At 42.1% G+C, this 24,659-nt stretch overlaps 2 protein-coding genes across 3 annotated transcripts in view; both read right to left on the bottom strand.

Annotated features, from left to right (window-relative positions):
- Positions 1–7,409, bottom strand: part of LOC139375320 (SR-related and CTD-associated factor 8-like) — a 43,288-nt gene extending 35,879 nt beyond the window's left edge. The window contains exons 1-2 of one of the 2 annotated variants that reach the window (XM_071116988.1): positions 7,279–7,409; positions 2,761–2,844 (exon numbers count right to left, since the gene is read on the bottom strand). In XM_071116988.1, the coding sequence (XP_070973089.1) occupies positions 2,761–2,844; positions 7,279–7,308 (114 nt within the window). In that variant the 5' untranslated portion in view covers positions 7,309–7,409. Of the gene's footprint in view, positions 1–801; positions 894–2,760; positions 2,845–7,278 lie in introns of those variants that run through there. The other variant, XM_071116989.1, reaches the window with a different exon arrangement.
- A 203-nt stretch (positions 7,410–7,612) lies between these two features.
- The window catches only part of LOC139375318 (connector enhancer of kinase suppressor of ras 3-like), a 74,513-nt gene continuing 57,466 nt past the window's right edge, over positions 7,613–24,659 (bottom strand). The window contains exons 16-26 of the mRNA XM_071116982.1: positions 23,968–24,010; positions 18,706–18,759; positions 17,570–17,609; positions 16,927–17,096; positions 16,412–16,485; positions 16,173–16,244; positions 16,017–16,078; positions 15,725–15,849; positions 14,860–15,211; positions 8,979–9,169; positions 7,613–8,737 (exon numbers count right to left, since the gene is read on the bottom strand). Coding sequence (XP_070973083.1) covers positions 8,531–8,737; positions 8,979–9,169; positions 14,860–15,211; positions 15,725–15,849; positions 16,017–16,078; positions 16,173–16,244; positions 16,412–16,485; positions 16,927–17,096; positions 17,570–17,609; positions 18,706–18,759; positions 23,968–24,010 — 1,390 coding nt within the window. The 3' untranslated portion in view covers positions 7,613–8,530. The remainder of the gene's footprint in view (positions 8,738–8,978; positions 9,170–14,859; positions 15,212–15,724; positions 15,850–16,016; positions 16,079–16,172; positions 16,245–16,411; positions 16,486–16,926; positions 17,097–17,569; positions 17,610–18,705; positions 18,760–23,967; positions 24,011–24,659) is intronic.

Genomic DNA, 24,659 nt, shown 5'->3' with positions numbered 1-24,659 from the left:
ATTTGAGTCCATCTCAAGGAAGATCAATGGAAACAGAATGCACCTGAGCTCAATTTCGAGTCTAATAGCAAAGGGTCTGAATACCTATGTAAATAAGGTAATAAAATATATATATTATACATTTACAAACATTTCTAAAAAAATGTTTTCGCTTTGCCATTACAGGGTATTGTGTGTAGATTGATGAGGAATCCATTTCAGAATAAGGTTGTAACGTAGCAAAATGTGGAAAAGTCAAGTGGTCTGAATACTTTCCGAAGGCACTGTACCATTACTCATGGAGAACTAACAACATGTTTCATCTGTCAGTGATAAAACATCCCCTTCATCTGCAGTATTGTTCTGATGCCAACGGTGACCACCACCACTGTGCAATGCATGGCTTCAAACAGCTACTTTGCATTAGTAACAGGATTTTAAATAAGATACCATTCTTAGTCCACCTTGGTCTAACAGACTCTAAAGAAGGGGGGAAACAGTAGCTGGGCAGTTTAACTCAGACACCCGCATAACATTACTTAGCCTACACTACGGACAGAACACTGATGGACAACTTTTCAAGTTCAAACAACTTAAAAAGAGCCCGAAACAGCTCGGTCTATTCAACTCTGTTCTACCTCAGTCAGAACTGAACCACGTATGAAAGCCAGAGAAAAGAGAAAGTGTTGCTGGGGTAGAGAGCAGGGACTCAAGGAGCCAAGAGCGCCCCAGCCATCCCAAGCTCTCTCTATGAGGGAGACATTTGTGTCTCCTTGGTTTGGCTTCTTCCATGTTCCTTGTTTGAAACAGCCCATCTCCTACCTAAGCTGGTTAGGGGTTCCCTTATCTCTGTTACTCTCTCCACCCCATCCTCCTGCTTCACTTTCAGTGCTTTGGGGGAGCTGCGAGAGCTGCTGAGGGAAGGGGAAACAGGAGTTATTCACAGGCAACACAGGCACAGCAACACCAAGATCACACTAATTCGTACAGATTCAAAAAACAAAACAAAAATAAACATTGATTGACCATCCCCAAAAGTGGTTAGCAATGCACTTCATCGTGGTACAGCTTATTTTGTTATCCGTTGTTAAAAGGTAAAGGAGCTGTTCATAGAGACTGAGAGAAATCTGCGAGAGGTATAGCAAAAGACATTGGAAAGATGGAGAAGGCAACGAGCGATAAGATTATTTTAGCGATAAGATGTCTTTGTAAGATTGGTCTATGACTTGAAAGTCAAGGATTCTTTCTGTTTAAGTGTAACTACCCAGGAAATGATTGATTAGGATGCATACAGATTACTACTATGAAAGAGTTTGGTTCAAGGTTTCAGCCAGCAGTGAATTACCAGCACTGTGAAAGTATGGGAGCTCTTAGGAAGAGGACATCCTTCTTAGATTGTAGCCAATACAAAAAAGAAAGCATATTTTGTGTTGGGACTACATTTCCAAAGTTTATGCTATGTTCATCTCCCTTTTCTCCTCTGTCTCCTGAATGTTCATTGCCTGTGTTTGTTTTTGGTAGAAGTTTGAGTAATGCTCTGCAATAGATGATGCCCCCCAGAGTGAAAAGCTACTCCTACTGTCTAACATGCCATGCAAAACCCAGGAGAGCCTGTCAACTGGTTGTCTCTCTATTCAGAGAGCAACACACATCCTGTGGTGTCTGAGCTCACATCACAGACACTAACTAACTTCACAGATGAGTTATCAAAGTATGGCTGGGCAGGAGCTGGCAACACAATCTACCATCAAAGGTTATGAGGGTATATGAAATGTCAAATCAAAGAGAAGCAGCTTATCAGCATCAATCTACATGTCAAGCTAAAATCTGCTTACACTAGTGTTTCCACCCATTTCTAGTAATCAGCATTAGGCACCGTCTGTCATACCAGTATGGAAAGAAAACAAGAGGACTTGAACAGATACCATAAAAGGTGAGATCTCATGAGAAATAAGGTTGTGATTTAGGCCTATTGAAGCACTCATCAGTTCACCCGTCCTGGTGTTTTATTCATGCTCTTGCTAACTCAGACAGCAGAAGTAAATTACTATCTAGCATAAGAAAATACAATCGCTTCTATTTGAGAACAATGTTTGCGCCGTGGCGAACACGAGTTGGAGTTTAAGTACTGCCAACAACACCTGACAGTAGCACACTATTATAATTAGGTTTACAGATAGTGCTCTCAGTTGGAGAAAAATTCATGGATTCACAGGAAAAGTGTAACAACCTCTCCATTACCAACCAAACATTTAGCTTATCTACGTAGCTACTGGTAAGTGGCTACCACCTCAAACGGAATTATCAACATTGTGGCACATTCTTCAGTGGCACCTTCAACTGTATTTCATCAGGCCTAATTATAAGCATGTTATACCAGTGTTAGTGACAGCACAGTTTATGACGCATTTTGAAATTAGTGTTATCAAATACAAATGACACAGAATTGGCCAGTCTCACAAAAAGGCACTACATTTATTTTTTTTAAATTAATGGCTGAAAGTGTTATATACATATTTTTTGGTTAGAGTGAATAGGACGACTGGTAAACTCCCAAACACACCGGCTGACACTTGTATTACTTCCAAAGATTGGGTTTTATCAGTTTATGCAAATTAACCAAAGAGTGCATTGCATGAACATGTCAGAATGACTAGGAGCTTAGTTAGTTCGGGTAAGACAAGGATTGATTGAAACCCAATCATTGTATGGCTGGGAAAGAGGCTCCCTGTCCGCGATCACCCCAACTCTGTCTCTTTTCATTCATTTCTACATACTTACTTTTATAGCTTTTATTGCAGACTTGGTAATATTGGTCATCTTGGCCTTGGAGATCGGAGGCTTGTACTCATTCAGAGAGTAGAGCTGAAACACAAAAAGCGATGGAAACAAACCTTTTAAACATCTAATATAATATACAGTCATTAAATCAGACAATAAACAATTATCAGGGCTAAGGCTTCAGAGAAATGGCAAATATTTAACTTGAAATGCATTTGAAGAGATTGTACAGTAGGCTACATAGGCCAGGGAAGGAGTGTAGTCAAGTGTTTTAAGACACTTGGGGCTTCCTTTATTATGAACACAAAGATCAATCAAGAAATAGCCTCCAGTCTACTATTTACTTGTTTTTTTCAGTAGCTGAAAAAGTAGTTTGTGTGTTGATACTATTGGGGATGATGCTGATCTTTTAATTTTCTGTATGTTGTTGATGGTATCTGATTTAATGGTTCATGTTATGTAATTCTACACAGGCACACCATGTCATGTGGCCACATCCCCAGTTGTAAGGCTTGTTGCAACATCAGTCCTAATTTTGCATGTCCGTTATCCAGATCATGAGTATCTAGCTATTGAGTGCTAGCTTACAAGCTAGTAAGCTACACCACAATTCAACACCAGTTGAATTGTGCACTGTAGGACTAGTTTAGACATGCATTATTGCTATAGAGTTCTCAACCAGATAGCTGTGTGTGAACTAGATGGTAATTGTACATGAAGTACAATTAGTGGGACTTCCTTTACCATTTTAAAATTATTTTTGTGGTAGAATTTTAAAAATGTTAAATGTACTATTTAAAGCAAAGCCGCATTAAAGTATTTATGGTTTTGAAAAATGTCATAGTAGTGGTAGTGTTGGTGACTGGGTATATTTGAAAAAGTAGGTGGATGAAAAGTTAGGATAGCCTGAACATATTAAAGTTGGTTTGCTGTACCAAGCTTGAACGGTTCGAGGTTACTGTTGGTGGATTATGTTATGCTAATTTATGCACATTTATATAGGATAGTCTGGAAAACATGTTTAGTTGGGATAGTCTGAACATGTGAAAGTTGGTTTGGTGTCCCTAGCTTGAACAGTTCAAGATTGACTGTTGGTGAGTTATTTTATGAATTGCTACCTCTGTATTCCTGTGGTTCTCATTCAAACTCATGTTAATTTATGCACACTTTAAGCTTATAGTTAAATTATATACAGCATCAAAAATATTTTGACAAGCACTCTGAGTAGAGAGCGTTAGTCTGGAGTTAATAGCTTAAGCACTGAAACAGGAGATCTATGATTTTAGATTACTTTACAATTCTAGTCTATGGCCCTCTTTTTGCCATAGCAAGGGCTGCTTAATGACGCAATATGAGAGAGGTGTTAGTTGACGTTAGCTATGTGCTTTTCGTCACTCTAAACTCTGACAAACAGTTGTAACCCTCTACCCTAAGTTTGTGAGAGTATCCTTTGCAACAGCTCCGCCTGAGTTGCTCAATGATGAGACACAAGAAAGCTTATTTTTTCGGCACTCTAAACTCCTACAAACACCTGGAACCTTTTATTGGTAGAATATATTTTTTTTTCAAAAGCCAGATTTGAATAGCAGTGAAGTAGAGGAGTTTGTCTGACTTGTTAGAGTGGTCAAAACAGCAGTGTTCAAAAATACAGTGCATTCAGAAAGAATTCAGACCCCTTGAATTTTTTCACATTTTGTTACGTTACAGCCTTAATATAAAATGTATTAAATTATTTGTTTCCCCTCAATCTACACTGAATACCCTATAATGACAAAGCAAAAATTTATTTTTTCAAACTTGTAGCAATTTTTTGTTTATTTTTTATATTTTTATACATTGGGCTCCCGAGTGGCGCAGCGGTCTAGGGCACTGCATCTTAGTGCAAAAGTCTTCCACTGCAGTCCCTAGTTCGAATTCAGGCTGCATCAGATCTGGCCGTGATTGGGAGTCCCATAGGGCGGCGCACAATTGGCCCAGCATCATCCGGGTTTGGCCATCATTGTAAATAAGGATTGGTTCCTAACTGACTTGCCTATTTAAATAAAGGTTACCGTAAATAAAAATACATGCAAACATATTTATTCAGACCCTTAGCTATGCCACTTGAAATTGAGCCCAGGTGCATCCTGTTTCCATTGATCATCCTTGAGGTGTTTCTACAACTTGATTGGAGTCCACCTGTGGTAATTTCAATTGATTGGGCATGATTTGGAAAGGAGTTGGAGTTCACCAAAAGACCTAAAAGACTCTGACCATGAGAAACAAGATTCTGATGATTCAACTCTTTGGCCTGAATGCCAAGCGTCACATCTGGAGGAAACCTGGCACCATCCGTACAGTGAAGCATGGTGGTGGCAGCATCATGCTGTGGGGTGGTTTTTCAGTGACTGGGAGACTAGTCAGGATCGAGGAGAAGATGAATGGAGCAAAGTACAGAGGTCCTTGATGAAAATCTGCTCCGCAGCGCTCAGGACCTCAGACTGGGGCGAATATTCACCTTCCAACAAGACAACGACCCTAAGCACACAGCCAAGACAAAGCACGAGTGGCTTCAGGACAAGTCTCTGAATGTCCTTGACTGGCCCAGCCATAGCCCAGACGTGAACCCGATCATACATCTCTGGGGAGACCTGAAAATAGCTGAGCAGCGACGCTCCCCCATCCAACCTTGAGAGGATATTTTATTTTTTATTATATTGAACCTTTAACTAGGCAAGTCAGTTAAGAACAAATTCTTATTTACAATGATGGCCTACCAAAAGGCAAAAGACCTCCTGCGGGGACGGAGGCTGGGAATGAAAAAAAATATCCCCAAATACCAAGCATGTAGCGTCATACACGAGAAGACTCAAGGACTTAATCACTGCCAAAGGTGCTTCAACAAAGTACTGACGAAAGGGTCTGAATACATTTGTAAAAATGTATAAAAACCTGTTTTTGTTCTGTCCTCGTGGGGTATTGTGTGTAGATGAATGAGGGGGAAACTATTTAATCCATTTTAGAGTAAGGCTGTAACGCAACAAAATGTGGAAAAGGTCTGAATACTTTCAGAATGCACCCGGTTTAGTTCGCTCAGTGTTTTGCTTGGCACTTGGGCCTAACAAATCCTACCACTTAGGCGTACAAGCATCGTTTTGTGATATTGTATTCAGTTCCAACCATGGCAGTTATTGGTCCAACTGGGATTCTTGGGAGGTCCATACCCTATTGGATATGACATTTAAAATGGTTATGGTGGAGGTTAGGGATGTCCCATGGATCCCGGAAGGCACTAACTACACGTGTTTGCTTTGTCATCATGAAGCATTGTGTGTAGATTGATAAATAAAAACATTTCAGAATAAGGCTGTTAAGTAACAAAATGTGGAAAAGGTCGTGGGGTCTGAATACTTTCCTAATGCACTGTAGTTAGAGAAAATGTTGATGCTTTTTTTGTCTAAATCGTTCGCGAAGTGATCAAAGCTGAGGAGTTAAAAGTTGCATTGTTTACAGTGAGTGTTGGAAGTGATTATGTAACAATGGGGAGCTTTAACATGTTGAAAAAAGTCCTATTAAAGTTAATATGGACAAAGACAAAGTGTTTAAAATGTATAAATATCAAAAAGTTGTATGCAAGCTCACTATTCCAGACCAGTCTTCACATTTTAAAGTTTGAATTTTGTTTCCAGTTTAAATGGTGTAAAACGAGTCGCGTGCAGAAGAATAAGAATGAGGAAAATGTAAAGTTGGGACTTGAGAAACCAAAAGTCCCATCTAATTACTGCATTCCAGTCAGACGAATTGTGACTCGACCACTTGGCTGCACGAATAGTGTGGGCAAACTGGCAAGGCGCTAGCGCACGCGCAATGTCCAGGCAAAATACGTTTGGATTAAAAATATATTTGCTAACTTTCTACATACAGTGTAGGTACCTAGTCGTACAAAGTCAATTATTGGTTTACTGCATAATTTACTAGCTAACTGCACACGGCCACCACGCTAAAACATAACATTAGCTACCTGGCTAACTTTAGCCATTTTACCCGGCCTTGCTAGGCACAGCTTGGCTAACATTGTTAGTTAGCTCGCCAGCAAACCTTCACAGTTGAATGTGACAGCTAAGAAATTAACTAGTTAACCAAATAAGATTGGGCGGTGTACACGGGTTGTAGCTAGTTATTTTTACGCTTTTTGAGTTAGCTTCGCTGAGTGAGTTTAGCTATTACGTCAGCTAACTAATATTAGCTAAACATTCTTAGCGCACTCTGCCAGATTACAATGTGGCTAACAGTACAGTAGTTGGTACAGTACCTAGCTACATAATTTAGCATAGTTATTTCTGACCAAATGACGAGATAGCTTCGCTTACACGTACAAATACTAAATGGGTGGTAAATATTCATAGGCGAAGCAAACCGTGTCTACTGAAAGGATGAGGCCTTGTATCTAGTTGCCCTTCTCCCCATTTTCTACTTGACGCCAATCATACAATTCGCTAACAGTCACTTCCATTGAAATGGGGGAGAAATCATACAAACCTCGTCGTTGAATGCTTTGACTGCCTCCATGTTGTTGTATTTTGGGTTCGCTGTAAAATGTTTATATTGTTCTCAACAACCGGCTTGATGCATACATGCTCTGGCTTGGTGAGATGGAGGAAATTGCCAATATGGCGCACAACCACAACGAAATCCAATACGAACAGTACACAGAAACCAGCGGACCCTAGTGTCACACATTGGCATTGCAGGTCCAGTAGACAAATGAAAGTAATTGGCGACGACTCGTGGCCAAAAAATACTATAACACCTCGATAGTTTATTCAAAAAAGCATACTCTGTCAGAGGAATAAAATACAAAGACACAAATATATTTATAACGCAGAGCATTTAAACGCTTTAATACTCTTACAGGCAATTAATGACAATTTACCACACCTTACACTTATGTACAATAATTGTATTTAAAATATTTACCACAGCTAAATCATCTCAATTACAATTCGTGATGAATTGTTGCTGGCACAAAATGTTATGATTGCATAACAACATCTCCATGGATCTGAATGTAACATCTATCACATACAGCAATGTTGAATGAAAATGTATCTAAGCAAACCCACAAAAGTATCATGATCCTAATGTAAACAAGATAAGTCTAAGTCACAGTACTAGTCAAGGCAGTACTAGTGCATGTCTGTGGCACTGTTAGAAAATAAAACCTTGTCCTATGGGCTACTGACCATGTTGCAAAATAAACACTTGGAAATATATTTTCTGAGAGATGGTTCACATGTACCCAATGTTCCATCACTCACTACTTAAAATACCACAAAAACAAGCAAACACAAATACTGTACACATTAAAACAGAATTGAAAAAAAAAACGGAAAATTGTTAGATCTCTAAACATAAAAAGATAAATTAAAACATTAACAATATAAAACCATATAATTTAATCCAATCAACCAAATGTTTGCATCAACTCCATTTAAGAACTTTAAAAATATATATACATTATTCTTATCATGAGTCCACTTAGTGGCAAGACAACATGAGCTGCTTCCTATTGTATATATTTTGATAAAAACGCAGCCTAAGTACAACTATTAGTGCTACTGGGTTATGGGTAGACGATGGCAGTGAGTCTTATAAAACACTGAGTAAAAGTTGCCCTTAGGCACAGGTCCACAATCAGCTCATCCATCCCAAATCCTATTCATAAGCATTAGTGGGAGAAACTCAAAACTGACATTAGATCAGTGTTTAGGGGCAACTTCATCCTACTCCCTTATAAACTGGTCTCCACAAAGGAGACAGCGATGGCATTGGCTGCTGCTGCGGAGGTCTCTACCTGTGCTGCCACCTGGTGTACATGCTTGAGACAGATCTCCTGGAGCAAAGGTGTGTTGGCGTCTTTCCATTCCCTGAATCTGGGCGAGGTGAGGTCAGGGTCTGACAGCACCTGCTCGATGGTCAACAGGTCTGCCTCCTTTGCCTGAGTCAAAGGGGAAGAGAGAAAGAGAGAGAGAGTGAGTGTGAGTGAGTGAGTGAGTGAGTGAGTGAGTGAGAGTGAGAGAGAGTAACTATGCTCAAGAGTCTCAATACTTGCAATACTATTCAAAATGATGCATAAATAGCACATACAATTTCTGCAGAAAACAAGGACAACAATTTGATACTGATAAACTGATAAAAACAAAAGCATACAATAATTCTAGTCAAGTTGGCAGATATACCTTTAGCGTGCTGTTGAGGGTCCTGATGAGGTGCAGTTTCTCGTTAACGTCCTGGTTTTTGCATCGCTTTATAAAGGAGGCTCTGAAGTCCCTCTTGGTGGATGGTTTGCGGTCTCCTATGGGAGAGAGGCTGGCCTGCTTGAGGTGGATGTACAATCTCTCCATCTCATCAGACGAGGCTTCGTGGTTCACTGCAAGAATAAAATGGACCTTAACAACTTTACATTTTAGCAGAAAAATATTGGTATTTTACTACTTTTCAAAAATCCCTAAAGATAAAGTAGGATGAGGTTTGGGGTCAATTTTCTTACTCAAAAATGGTTAAACAGAATATTAAGTGATTTAAAGCTCATTGACAGTATTTACATAGTTTTGACTATAACTGCTTCGGTTAATCTTTTTTTCCAACTGGTTAATTGACAGTCATTAGAAAATGCACTGTATTCTTAGTGCAGGAGGCTGCTGAGGGGAGAACGGCTCATAATAATGGCCGGAACAGAGCAAATGGAATGGCATCAAACACCATGAAACCATGTGTTAGATACCATTCCACTTATTCCGCTCCAGTTATGACTACGAGCCCATTCTCCCCAATTAAGGTGCCACCAACCTTATGTGATTATCCAAAACTGCGAAAACAGGACAATAAACAGCAACTTTTCATGGCTGTTTATTTACCACCACAGACAAATGCTGGCACTAAGACCGCACTCAGTCAGCTGTATAAGGAAATAAGAAAACAGGAAACCACTCACCCAGAGGCGGCACTCCTAGTGGCCGGGGACTTTAATGCAGGGAAACTTAAGTTAAATACATTTCTATCAACATGTTAAATGTGCAACCAGAGGGAAAAATAATTCTAGATCACCTGTACTCCACACACAGAGACGCGTACAAAGCTCTCTCTCGCCCTTCATTTGGTAAATCAGACCACAACTCTATCCTCCTGATTCCTGCTTACAAGCTAAAATTAAAGCAGGAAGCACCAGTGACTCAGTCTATAAAAAATTGGTCAGATGAAGCAGATGCTAAACTACAGGACTGTTTTGCTATCACAGACTGGAACATGTTCCGGGTTTCTTCCGATGGCATTGAGGAGTACACCACATCAGTCACTGGCTTTATCAATAAGTGCATCGAGGACGTCGTCCCCACATTGACTGTACGTACATACCCCATCCAGAAGCCATGGATTACAGACAACATTCGGACTGAGCTAAAGGGTAGAGCTGCCGCTTTCAAGGTGCGGGACTCTAACCCGGAAGTTTACAAGAAATCCTGCTATGCCCTGCGACAAACCATCACAGGCAAAGCGTCAATACAGAACTAAGATTGAATCATACTACAACGGCTCAGGCGCTTGTCTTATGTGGCAGGGCTTGCAAACTATTACAGACTACAAAGGGAAGCATAGTGACACGAGCTATTTCACTTCTATGCTCGCTTCGAGGCAGGCAACACTGACGCATGAATGAGAGCATCAGCTGTTCATGATCATGCTCTCCGTAGCCGACGTGAGTAAGACCTTTAAAACAGGTCAACGTACACAAGGCTGTGGGGCCAGACGGATCATCAGGACATGTGCTGACCAACTTGCAGGTGTCTCCACTGACATTTTCAACATGTCCCTGATTGAGTCTGTAATACCAACATGTTTCAAGCAGACGACCATAGTCCCTGTGCCCAAGAACACAAAGGCAACCTGCCTAAATGACTACAGACCCAGATGATGCAATCTCTATTGCACTCCACACTGCCCTTTCCAACCTGGACAAAAGGAACACTTATGTGAGAATGCTATTCATTGACTACAGCTCAGCGTTCAACACCATAGTACCCTCAAAGCTCATCATTAAGCTAAGGATCCTGGGACTAAACACCTCCCTCTGCCACTGGATCCTGGACTTCCTGACGGGCCGCCCCCGGGTGGTGAGGGTAGTTAGCAACACATCTGCCACGCTGACCCGCAACACTGGAGCTCCACAGGGGTGCGTGTTCAGTCCCCTCCTATACTCCCTGTTCACCCACTGCTGCATGGCCCGGCACGACTCCAACACCATCATTAAGTTTGCAGACAACACAACAGTGGTAGGCCTGATCACAGACAATGACGAGACAGCCTATAGGGAGGAGGTCAGAGACCTGGCCGTGTGGTGCCAGAATAACAACCTATCCCTCAACGTAACCAAGACTAAGGAGATGATTGTGGACTACAGGAAAAGGAGGACCGAGCACGCCCCCATTCTCATCGACAGGCCTGTAGTGGAGCAGGTTGAGAGCTTCAAGTTCCTCGGTGTCCACATCAACAACAAACTAGAATGGTCCAAACACACCAAGACAGTCATGAACAGGGCACGACAAAGCCTATTCCCCCCAGGAAACTAAAAAGATTTGGCATGGGTCCTGAGATCCTCAAAAAGTTCTACAGCTGCAACATCTGCCTGTTACGGCAATTTCTCGGCCTCTGATCGCAAGGCACTACAGAGGGTAGTGCGTACGGCCCAGTACATCACTGGGGCTAAGCTGCCTGCCATCCAGGACCTCTACACCAGGCGGTGTCAGAGGAAGGCCCTAAAAATTGTCAAAGACCCCAGCTACCGCATGGCAAGCTGTACCGGAGTGCCAAGTCTTGGACAAAAAGGCTTCTCAACAGTTTTTAACCAAAAACCATAAGACTCCTGAATAGGTAATCAAATGGCTACCCGGACTATTTGCATTGTATGCCTCCTCCCCCCAAACCTTCTTTTTATACTGCTGCTACTCTCTGTTTATCATATATGCATAGTCACTTTAACTATACATTCATGTACATACTACCTCAATTGGGCCGACCAACCAGTGCTCCCGCACATTGGCTAACCAGGCTATCTGTATTGTGTCCCGCCACCCACCACCCAAGAACCCCTCTTTTACGCTACTGCTACTCTCTGTTCATCATATATGCAGTCACTTTAACCATATCTACATGTACCCACTACCTCAATCAGCCTTACTAATTGGAGTCTGTATGTAGCATCGCTACTATATATAAACTGCCTTTTTACTGTTGTTTTATTTCTTTACTTACCTATTGTTCACCTAACACCTTTTTTGCACTATTGGTTAGAGCCTATAAGTAAGCATTACACTGTAAGATCTGTTGTATTCGGAGGACGTGACAAATAAACTTTGATTTGATTTTGATTGGAAGACTTGGATGTTTTGGTATTCAAATCTATTAAAGAAAAACTCCAAGGGGGCAGGATGTGCAGGCAGACATGCAGACTAACTCACATCTTCAGATATACACTGCTCAAAAAAATAAAAGGGAACACTTAAACAACACAATGTAACTCCAAGTCAATCACACTTCTGTGAAATCAAACTGTCCACTTAGGAAGCAACACTGATTGACAATAAATGCATGAGACGGAGTAAACAACCCACACAAGTGGCTCAGGTAGTGCAGCTCATCCAGGATGGAACATCAATGCGAGCTGTGGCAAGAAGGTTTGCTGTGTCTGTCAGCGTAGTGTCCAGAGCATGGAGGCGCTACCAGGAGACAGGCCAGTACATCAGGAGACGTTGAGGAGGCCGTAGGAGGGCAACTACCCAGCAGCAGGACCGCTACCTCCGCCTTTGTGCAAGGAGGAGCAGGAGGAGCACTGCCAGAGCCCTGCAAAATGACCTCCAGCAGGCCACAAATGTGCATGTGTCTGCTCAAACGGTCAGAAACAGACTCCATGAGGGTTTTATGAGGGCACGACGTCCACAGGTGGGGGTTGCGCTTACAGCCCAACACCGTGCAGGACGTTTGGCATTTGCCAGAGAACACCAAGATTGGCAAATTCGACCACGGGCGCCTTGTGCCCTTCACAGATGAAAGCAGGTTCACACTGAGCACATGTGACTGAGTCTGGAGACGCCGTGGAGAACGTTCTGCTGCCTGCAACATCCTCCAGCATGACCGGTTTGGCGGTGGGTCAGTCATGGTTGCACCACAGACTGTCCAGGAGTTGGCAGATGCTTTAGTCCAGGTCTGGTAGGAGATCCCTCAGGAGACCATCTGCCACCTCATCAGGAGCATGCCCAGGCATTGTAGGGAGGTCATACAGGCACGTGGAGGCCACACACACTACTGAGCCTCATTTTGACTTGTTTTAAGGACTTTACATCAAAGTTGGATCAGCCTGTAGTGTGGTTTTCCACTTTAATTTTGAGTGTGACTCCAAATCCAGGCCTCCATGGGTTGATACATTTGATTTCCATTGATCATTTTTGTGTGATTTTGTTGTCAGCACATTCAACTATGTAAAGAAAAAAGTATTTAATAAGAATATTTCATTCATTCAGATCTAGGATGTTATTTTAGTGTTCCCTTTATTTTTTTGAGCAGTGTATATACAAAAGGTATGTGGACACCCCTTCAAATTAGTGGATTTGGCTATTTCAGCCACACCTGTTGCTGACAGGTGTATAGAATCGAGTGCACAGCCATGCAATCTCCATAGACAAACATCGGTAGTAGAATGGCCTTACTGAAGAGCTCAGTGACTTTCAACGTGGCACCGTCATAGGATGCCACCTTTCCAACAAGTCAGTTTGTAAAATGCCTGACCTGCTAGAGCTGCCTCGGTCCACTGTAAGAGCTAATATTGTAAAGTGGAAATGTCTTGGAGCAACAACCTATTCAGCCGCAAAGTGGTAGGCCACACAAGCTCACAGAGCGGGACCGCCGAGTACTGAAGCGCGTAAAAATCATCTGTCCACGGTTGCAACACTCACTACGAAGTTCCAAACTGCCTCTGGAAGCAATGTCAGCAGAACAACTGTTTGTTGGGAGCTTCATGAAATGGATTTCCATGGCCCAGCAGCCGCACACAAACCTCAGATCACCATGGGCAATGCAAAGCGTCGGCGGGAATGGTGTAAAGCTCGCCGCCATTGGACTCTGGAGAAGTGAAAACGCGTTCTCTGGAGTGATATATCACATTTCACCAGATGGAAGTCTGATGGACGAATCTGTTTGGCGGATGCCAGCAGAACGCTACCTGCCTGAATGCATAGTGCCAACTGTAAAGTTTGGTGGAGGAATAATGGACTGGGGTTGGTTTTCATGGTTCGGGCTAAGCCCCTTATTTCCAGTCAAGGGAAATCTTAATCCTACAGCATACAATTACATTCTAGACAATTCTGTGCTTCCAATTTTGTGGCAACAGTTTGGGGAAGGCCCTTTCCTGTTTCAGCATGACAATGTCCCCGTGCACAAAATGAGGTCCATACAGAAATGTTTTGTCGAGATCTATGTGGAAACACTTGACTGGTCTGCACAGAGCCCTGACCTCAACTCCATCGAACACCTTTGGGATGAATTGGACTGCCGACTGCGAGCCAGGCCTAATTACCCAACATCAGTGCCAGACCTCACTAATGCTCTTGTGGCTGAATGGAAGCAAGTCCCCACAGCAATGTTCCAACATCTAGTGGAAATCCTTCCCAGAAGAGTAGAGGCTGTTTTGGCAGCAAAGAGGGGACCCACTCCATATTAATGCCCTTGGTTTTGGAATGAAATGTTCGACATGTAGGTGTCCACATACTTTTGGTCACGTAGTGTATTTTTACTGTCAGCTCTAATGTGCTCCCAAAGACCAAAGCTGTAACATTATACAACCAGAGGCAACATGAAGTGTGGTCTACTTGCACTTCTCTTATCCACAGGTCTGATAACATAAGAACAAAAGGCATCCAAAGGCCACAACTACTGCTCTCACTTTTCCTTAATATCATATCAATTGTGAGATGGGTGGATTTTCCATTTCCTTCTCAATTAATTAACTGATATGCTCCCCTTATTTAAGTCAACAATTGTTTAGAAAAAAAACAGCTAAAGAAGCCTCCTCACCATCTTCTGTCCTTATTTCTAGCACAGCCAAGTCCTCTGTCTGCTCCCTGGAGTTAAAGTCTTCCCTGGCTGTGCTCCCTGGGGGGTCCTGGAAGGACGAAGCCTCCTGGTGGTGCTGTAGGGGCCCCTCGTTCCTCTGATGCTGTGGGGGCTGATTTGTGTGGACCTGCACAGAGCACACCACCGTTTCCCCGGCAACAGGAGAGGCCTGCGAGACCAGGTCCAGCCAGGACTGACGATGCTTGGCCAGAGAGGACACGGAACTCTGTGATGTTATCGTGCTGACAGGTGAGGAGAAGGATCCATTGGTCTCGCTGGGAGGGGAGAAGGAGTATGGGGGAAGGAGGCTACCCTGGGAGACATGAACATTAAGGGTGTTTCAGCAGGGTTAATAGATGTCCTCTAGTGATTATTTTTTACTTTTACTGTTGAAAAGCGATAACCAAAGTATAAATACAGTAAAGTACACCCACTAAAAGGGTAAAAAAAATGTTTAAGGAAAATAAAGTTTTTAAGACAACTGCAAACTTTAAGGAGTAGGGCATTCAAGGAGTTGGTCTGATGGGAATCTGTGATGTCATCGGCCTCCCCCCTTGTTTGCGGCGTAATAGACAACAAAAGAAAAGCCCCACCTGTGATGTCATGACATATCTGGACCACCTATTGAGATGTGCCTTTTGTTAAGTAAATCAGGTGTTAAATGAGGTGAAACGACTGGAGTGCCACTTTAACGCTCAACACTTTGCAGAAAAACTGCAACACAGTGTAACTAGGGCCCAAAGTTGTTCTTGGTCAGGTCACACGATTAGGAAAAACTCCTAGCCCTAATTACCAGGGCTTCCTCAACAACCCAGTGCCTACTGACCTGATGTCCACTGCCATGTGGACCACCCACATCCGCAGAGTCCTGGCTCATCTGCTCTGAGTATGGGGGAGGGGGAGCCTCTATTGTCTCAGCCTCCTCGTGATCACTCGCCTCGCTGTAGCACTCTGAACAGAGTCAAAATGCCATTAGGCTACATACTCCCCAGTCTTCGCTTGACGAACAATAATCAGCAGTGATACTGAGGCAATAGTAGTAAAGAACAGAGTGAGTCAGTTGGTGGAATTGACTGATAAATGATAAACCATTCTGACTGATCAACATGAAAACCTACCAGCAGTGTTGCCCTCTGCCAATTCATATTGGATTGAAGCGAGCCCAAGCTTATTCAACCATCTGCAAAAGACAAAGAGAAACGGTTACATTTCTCACACTGCTTCTATGATGACACTCTTAACTTGACTTACATGACTCTCTTCATGTGACTTACATGTTCATCTCCTCGTAGGTATCAGCTGCAAAGTAAAACATCATGACTTGTGGGTGACATGCTTTGATGGCACTGCAAGAGAGAGGTGAACATTTACTTTCTCACTGTGTTCAATCACTCACACTCTGCTCAGACTGAAAAAGTGTCAGTAAATGTTCAATGATTTCTTGGAATAGACTCATTGACATTTTTACACCAACAGTAGCATGATTTTGTAAAATAAGAAAAATGTTAATTACAATTTTTTCTTGCACTCCAATGCTCTGTCGATCATGAAGTCAGTCAGGTTAATGTATCCCTCTGCTTTCTCTGCCTAAAAATAAGACCGGATTGACAGATTCTTAGCATTAAAGCAATAAAAAAATGAAACACTATTCCATGCACCATCACCTAATTCATAACACCTTAAATTCTTGATATTGATTACTGCATTGTTGGGTTTGGAGCTTGCAAGAAAGGCTTTTCACTGTACTTGTGCACGTGACATTAAAACTTGAAACACCCGTCACCTTTTCTCAATTTCTAGTTCCCTCAAATTTGTTTTGACACATGGTAAACACAGGCTTTATTAATTCCTCCATCACGCCAATAAGTCATGCAGATCACATCAGCCTCTGTAGAAGAAACTGACACACTGACATTTCCAGCTTCAGGAAACACCATGTCAAACTCCAACAGTGACGAGAGGCAGCAGGCAGCTGTGGCAATGACAGGATGACTCTGCGTAGCGGGCTAAGTAGTGAGCGTTACTCACCAGCGGATTCGTGTACCAGTACAGAGAAGTCTTCTTCAGCACAAACCAGTACTTCTTCCATTTGAAGCCCAGGAAGCCCTTTCCTTCCTTCTTCCTGTAGAGCCAGCCCTGGTGGTCAGATTCCCCCAGCTCTTTAACCGAGACCCTCCGCCTGCTCATTGCCACATTACCTGAACATAGAAACACACACAGAGGAGATAGTTCCTGAACATGCATCGTGGTTGGATGCAACAATAAACCCTCCATTTCAATGTATTGCAATGCAGGCATTTTAATACAACACTTTGATTGGTCTCATAAATTATTTTTATGTACAGCAAATTCAGAATCTCTTTTAACCACTTTCAGCCTACCTGTGTCACATGTAAGTTGTCAGACAGGAAGTAGTCAAAAAGGTCTTCCAAAGGATTATATCACACACAATGAAGCACAGACTGCTCAGCATACAGTAACTGCCCATGAACAGAAGGCTAATAATACTGGGCTCTCTTGCTGAGCTTGGTCTTAAGCCATTTGCAACACAACCCTCCACACACACACTCTAATCATCCTGTCACTTCACACACGCCCACATCAAGGGGCCAAATTACAATTGAGCTGCACAAACAGCAAGCAGCAGAATCAGGCCTGGATAACAATTTACCTCCTCGAGTCTTCCTCCTGGACTTCTGTCTCAGGGAAACCTTGGAGAACAGAAGGTAGTGAGAGGTCAGATAGTCACTAGTTCAGGAGATGGGTGATTGAAGGTAGTGCTCAATCAGACAGTCCCTCACCCAACTACCTCAAATATAGTCTCTGGAACATCCTGTTTCACACCAACAGTGTCACATGTGTCTCTCTCGCTCTCAGTCTCTCTCAAAAATAATTATTTGTTGACATCTTGTGCGTGCATTCTCTCTCTCAAACATTCTGTTCTGTTTCTTTCATGTTTTCATTCTGTTTCTCTCTCTGATATTGTAAATGTGGTATTTACAAGAAATAAAAAACTTATTTTTTATATATACTGAATAAAAATATAAACTCAACATGCAACAATTTCAAAGATTTTATTGAGTTCATAAGAGGAAATCAGTCAATTGAAATAAATTAATTAGCCCCTAATCTATGGATTTCACATGACTGGGAATACAGATATGCATCTGTTGGTCACAGATATCTTTTTAAAAAAAACTATGGGCCTCGATCTTGTCACTGTATTTCTGTGCATTCAAATTGCCATCGATAAACTGCAATTGTGTTCGTAGCCCATAGATTATGCTTGTCCACCATGGGGCACTCTGTTCACAACGTTGACATCAGCAAACCGATTACCCACATAGTGCCATACGTGGCCTGTGGTAGGGAGTCTGGTTGGACGTACTGCCGAATGCTCTAAAACCACGGCGGCAGCTTACGGTAGAGAAATAAACAGCATGCCAATTGCACGCTCCCTCAAAACTTGAGACATCTGTGGCATTGTGTTGTTTGACAAAACTGCACATGTGTAATGATCATGAGGTTTAATCAGCTTCTTGATAATCCATCCACCTGACAGGTGTGGCATATCTTGGCAAAGGAGAAATGTTCACTAACAGGGAAGTAAACAAATTTGTGCACAATGAGAGAAATAAGCTTTTTGTGTGTATGGACATTTTTTGCAATCTTTTAGTTCAGCTCTTGAAACATGGGACCAACACTTTACATGTTGCATTGATATTTTGTTCAGTGCATAAAGTTAATTTATATATTTAATGATGACATCATATGAGAAAGGAATTATAGATCATCTCCAGTACTTACTGGGTTGTAGTCATCAGCTGCCATGGAGGGAGCCAGAGATATAGGGAAGGCAGCCTGCAGAGAGAGACCTTTTTAGTTTATTCACAGACCTTAAAATACTAATGCACCGTCGTTGGATGCAACAAGAAACAAAACATTATTTACCGTAAGTCACTTTGGATAAAAGTGTCTGCTAACGGACAAACAAAAGTGTAGTCAGTCCTTTTCATTACAGCAAAACATCTTCGAACCAAACATGGAAACCGACATTGTCACAGGCAGAAACACAGTTCTATGCATTGACATTATTGACCAACTTCCTCATAGGATACTCCCTCAAGGGAACTGGGTTCCAAACAGAGAATAACTGAAGGTTTCGATGGTGGGACCCTAACAGACCCCATAGCCACACAAACCAAAAGGTACCTTGCAGGTGATAAAAGCATGTCAACTAAGGAAACACTCATTCCAGATCCATAATAAATACATCCAATTCAGTAAGATGTATGAATTGAAAACTATTTTTAAGTACTGGCAGCTCAAAAACCCCATTCCTATAATACCATACTACATTAATAATACAACCAATTATATCAAGATGGTACATTGTTTATAAATCAGTACCTGCTGCTTTCAAACCAGGTTAAGAGATATACACTTCAGAGTCCTGCTTCAGTTAAACTACCTGCATCGTAAGGCTGGTCCTCACCAAATGACACATATCACAGAAAGGAAATCTACCCAGCATACACTTCTCCCTCAGTCTTGCTCAACACACTTGCATTTCAGTCAGCAACATGTTTCCGGTTGGCGGTGACCATGAGCTAAACTGAATGATACCTCACTGTTACCACAGCTGCAGCCTTATGCAAGGTCTATGAACTTCACTCTATGGATCCACTAACCACAGCTAAACAGATGAAATAACTGCACCAGTTATCAGATTACAGAAACTATGTAACAACCAGCTCTAGAGAGCAGCATAACCACATCAGAGAGGTCAAGAGGGGCAAAATGCTTCCACACTCAATCACTGCTGGTTAGTGCTATCTGGGGGATCCATGGGACTTCCCTACCCTAAAACCTAACCTAACTCTAACCATCTTCAATTTCAATAGGGTAGGGACCTCCCAAGAATCCCGAATAGGACCAATAACTGCCATGGTTGGAACTGAATACAATATCACAAAACGATGCTTGTACGCCCTAAGTGGTAGGATTTGTTAGGCCCAAGTGACAAGCAAAACACTGACCCGACTAATCCCGGGTTCAGTGAACCTTTTTATGCCTAGCCATTTACTAAAATGTGTGTCTTTCTATGATGTATTGACTAGTTAAATTGTTTAACCAAACCCCGTGTTTGTGTAAAGATCATATTGGCCTATAATAATGCAGTTTGAACTAACAGGGCAACGAAAAAAAACAATTGGTGTTCAAACATTAAATTGAGTCAAGTACTCAAATATATCACCCCAAAACATACCTGCAACCTAGTTTTGAAAATGCGTATTTTAACGACGATAACGTTTCTGTTGAAGGAGAGTTTGCAACGTCGAAACTCCGCTAAAACGTTGTCGAACATTAGGGTCGTTATAAAGTATCAGTGATTCAGAATTCTTACACTTGAGTTAGTGTGTGCGCCACCACCCAGTAACCACTAGATGTCCCTCTAGCCAGCGCATCAAATGTGTAAAGACCGCATACACTTGTGTATAATACGCCAAACCTGTTGATTTGACTTTCATTGAATTGTAAAACTCTTGCTGTAGCCCATATATATCCACAGTCTGTGCAAACAATTACAAGTACACTTGCCATAATCATGCGGATATTAGTCTATCAAAGCCATCATTACTGAATGAATTTCATAAAATATACTATAACGTAGGTGCCTTAGGAAAAAATAAATAAATGTGTCAGATCATCAGAAGATTGCGGGAGCTGTACTGTTAGACTTCTGTGCAGCCTTTGATATTATTGACCATAATCCGTCATTGGAAAAACGTGTGTTTTGGCTTTACATCCTCTGATATATATTGGGTTGAGAGCTATCTATCCAATAGAACACAGAGGGTATTCTTTAATGGAAGCTTCTCTAAAGTAAATCATGTAAAGTGTGGTATTCCGTAAGGCAGCTCTCTTGGCCCTCTACTGTTCTCTATTTTTTGTACTAATGATCTACCTCTAGCACTAAGCAAAGCCTGTGTCTATATATGCTGATGATTCAACATTATACACGTCAGCAAGCACAGCTAGTGAAATCATTACAACCCTAAACAAAGAGTTGCAGTCAGTTTTGGAATGGGTGGTTAGTAATAAACTAGCACTGAACATTTCTAAAACTAAAAGCATTGTATTTGGTACAAATCATTCCCTAAGTTCTAGGCCTCAGCTGAATTTGGTAATGACTGATGTGGCGGTGTCATTTTTATTGAAAAAAATAATATACAAGGTTTCTAAACACTTCAACAATAATGTGGATGCCTCCATGATTACGGATAATCATGAAGGAATCGTAGATAATGATGAGAAAGTTAGACGCAGAAATAATCATACCTCACATTATTGTAATGGTGAGAGGTTAGCATGTCTTGGGGTATGATGTGTGTGTAACTTTCTCACTCATTATTTACGATTTATTCAGGATTATCCGTAATCATGGAGGCATCCACATTATTGTACAAGTGTTTAGAAATATTTTCTATTCTTATTTACTATAAAAGTGACCCCAAAATGCAACAATACTTTACTTACCAATCATTTCTATGGAGTACAGAGCCCCACCCAACATATGGGTCACTTTCCCAATTATTTTGGAGCTCACTGTATGTATGCAATTAACTGTCCGTAGGACCTTTTTTAGTAATATTGTTCTTATAAAAAGTGTGTAGTTCAGTCCTTGCCTATTGATATGTATTATGTCATGTGTTATGTGGACCTCAGGAAGAGTAGCCGCTGCTTCAGCAACAGATAATAAAACACTAGATCACAGGCAGAGAGTTCCCTCTTGGTCCACTTATGGTTTTCTGGGAGGAAATATGTGGGAAAATCAAAACTATTCTCTCCCTGTGGGGAGCACAAGCCGTAGCCATAACATTGTCTGCATGCGGGAGCAGATCTAGCGCTCTGACTGGGGCTGTAATGTTTGTGGATGGAAGCTGCTATCTGCTCCGAGGTTTGAATGTGGTGGGTTCTCCCAGTGCTGGGAGACTAGTGGCAAACCAGACATATTCCTGGAGAGGACAACTATAATATAGAGGTTACCCTCCTCCTCGTGTCCCCCCTGACCTCAACTCTCATGGGGCTCATTTCATGCCCCATTGTGCCCAAAAAGTGACAGGCATAATATAGGGACATACAGGCTACACTTGTGTATAATACGTCATCCTGTTGACTTGACATTCATTGAATTGTCACACACTTTGTTGTGGACCATATACAGTATACCCACAGTCTGCGCAAACAATTACACTTGCCATAACCATGCTGGTATTACATTCTACTAAAGCCCTCACTATTGAATCAATTTCACAAAATATACCATTATGGAGGTTCTGTCCCTCCCTCCCTCAGTCCCTCTCCCTCCCTCCGTCCCTCCCGCCCTCCGTCCGTCCCTCCCTCCGTCCGTCCCATATCAAGTAACACCATTGTCATTAAGTTAAAATGAACTGGGCCATGGCTTTTTTTGTTTTCAAATGGAAAAGATTGCTGCTACTGTTCTCATTCCTTCTAGAACAAAAGTCTTAGCATGTTGCATTAGAATGATTTAGCACTGAACATGTTTTGTAACATAAAAAAGCACAGTGGGGGAAATTAAGTAAGCCCTCCGCCACTCATGTCAGAGTCCAATAGCCTTCCTGGGAATGTAGATTTGTCACAGGATTGTGGGCTAAATCTCCCGTCATGTTCCATTCTGATAATTGTCACGGCACTTATCCCGAGCCCTGCTCCGGAGCAAGGGGCTTTCACTGGCAGACAGTGTCTCTTCTTTACCTGGGGTCTCTCATGCTGGGCTTGGGCCCCGGGCTGCAGATGGTATCAGGTTCTTTACACTGCTCAGTGTGCTGTGACTACAGGAGGTTGGCAAAGGCCCCACTGCACTGTAAGACCCTGTTATAGGTATTGCCCAGTTGCCGGGCATTGTGGCACTATTTCCACAGGGAACACAGAGTGCTGCAGTGGTCCATAATTTGATGAGCAATGATGATCCCCCCCACCTACATACATGATCCCCCGCTCCTTCTGAAAATATTCAGAGGGAAGAAATTAAAATGTATGACTTACACAGCACCCCCCCGGCCTTGGCAGTTAGGTCTTCTTGTGTTAAATAAGTCATGGACAGCATGCACCTGCAGTGCACTAGTGATACGTTCCCTTGTCACTAGGCCCCGTGGTCATTTATCAGACCCCACTGGATGTGTATGTCTGTTATGTGTGATTTATGGATTGATATTAACTAACTCATGGCTCTCTTGGATATGACAGGAGGGGAGGAGGCAGGAAAGTGATGGCCAGTGCCCAATATTTCAAAAGTTATCCATCTGGATTTCACCTATCAGATAGGATTAAATGCATAGAAATAGAATGACTAGAACGAGTCCCCAATCAAGTCAATAATTGGTAAATTCTATTTCTATACATTTAATCCTATCAGATAGGCAAAATCGAGATGGATAACTTTTGAAATACTGGGCCCATGCAGAGGCTTGGCCGCTGAATATTACAATACCCCCCTCCAAGCCAGGTAATCCAATACTTAGATCTGTCATAACCAATCAGTGGCAGGTCCATTTCAACAACGGCTCATTTTGAGACATAACAGTTGGTTATGTCCCGCTGCTGATAAGAGCCTCCAGAATGGCCACTTTCATGGTTAGCTATTAACTGATATTATTAAACTGGCAATGAAATGGCCACCGTTATGAAGACCATGAAGGATATGGATAATGGTTTAGTGTTTGTACCAGGTCGCTTGTTAATCTGTGGTTGATTCGCTCTCACACTCGCTCTCACTCTTCTCCTCCAAAAACAACCCTTTAATTGATAGATTTAGAACTCTGCCATACTCTATCACTGTTCATTGAATTGTGAAATCAATGCTAAGTATGTGTGCTTCATTCATCACATGAGTACTCCAGGGCTTCTCATCACCATTAACAGGATCATGGAGGATTGGGATGTGGGGATGGAGACCAGGAGTCACTCTGAACCAGTGGGGTAGAGATAGAGTTCATGGACACAAAACAGATTATTTTAAGGCTCAGGGGTCAGACATGTCCTTACCGCTTGGGAGAAGGACCAGGACCGAATATGAGGTTGGCTGTATCTGGTGAGAAGAGAGGAGGCAGCAAGATTAGAAACAAAGCATCTAGCATAGAATCTAGACTAATGACAATTAGTCAGTGGGCACATGGGTAATATTCACTTGTCCTAACCACTCATTCTACCCCCTGCATCAACCTCAACATACCACATACACTTACTATACCATTTTGGTTTTGGATGACACATACAGGAAGTTGAAAATCACCAACACATACTTAGTGCATCCTTGGCTCATACATAGGCACTTACTGTCTTTATCTAGCCTCCATTTCAGTTAACTTTCATATACAATTTGCGCTGACAAAATGGGTATTGTGGCCAGATTTTTTTCTCTCTGTGTCGGGAGGACACAGACAGGCAAAGAGCCACGTGTTTTTCCCTGTCTGATGATTCTTTCCCCCCAGTGTCAGTAAATTCAAAACTTGTTCGATGGTCTCAGAAGGTTGGTTTAAGATGGCTGAGACATGGTGAGATTTATGATCAGTCCTTCAGCTAATACGTCTGTGGATGTGCCCGCCTCTGATTTCTTTTAGAAAGGGCTACTGAAAATAATTAACTTGTCTGTAAGTGGATTAGCTAGATACTTGAGTGTCCTAAACTTATTGAATATTCATAATCAAGTGTTTCTGCTGTTACATGCAAATAATCAC

The sequence above is a fragment of the Oncorhynchus clarkii genome, chromosome 19 (genome assembly GCF_045791955.1).
Source record: "Oncorhynchus clarkii lewisi isolate Uvic-CL-2024 chromosome 19, UVic_Ocla_1.0, whole genome shotgun sequence".
In the NCBI taxonomy this organism is placed as follows: domain Eukaryota; kingdom Metazoa; phylum Chordata; class Actinopteri; order Salmoniformes; family Salmonidae; genus Oncorhynchus; species Oncorhynchus clarkii.
The sequence above is the reverse complement of the archived record's forward strand: the minus strand, read 5'-3'. Positions and strand labels throughout refer to the sequence as shown.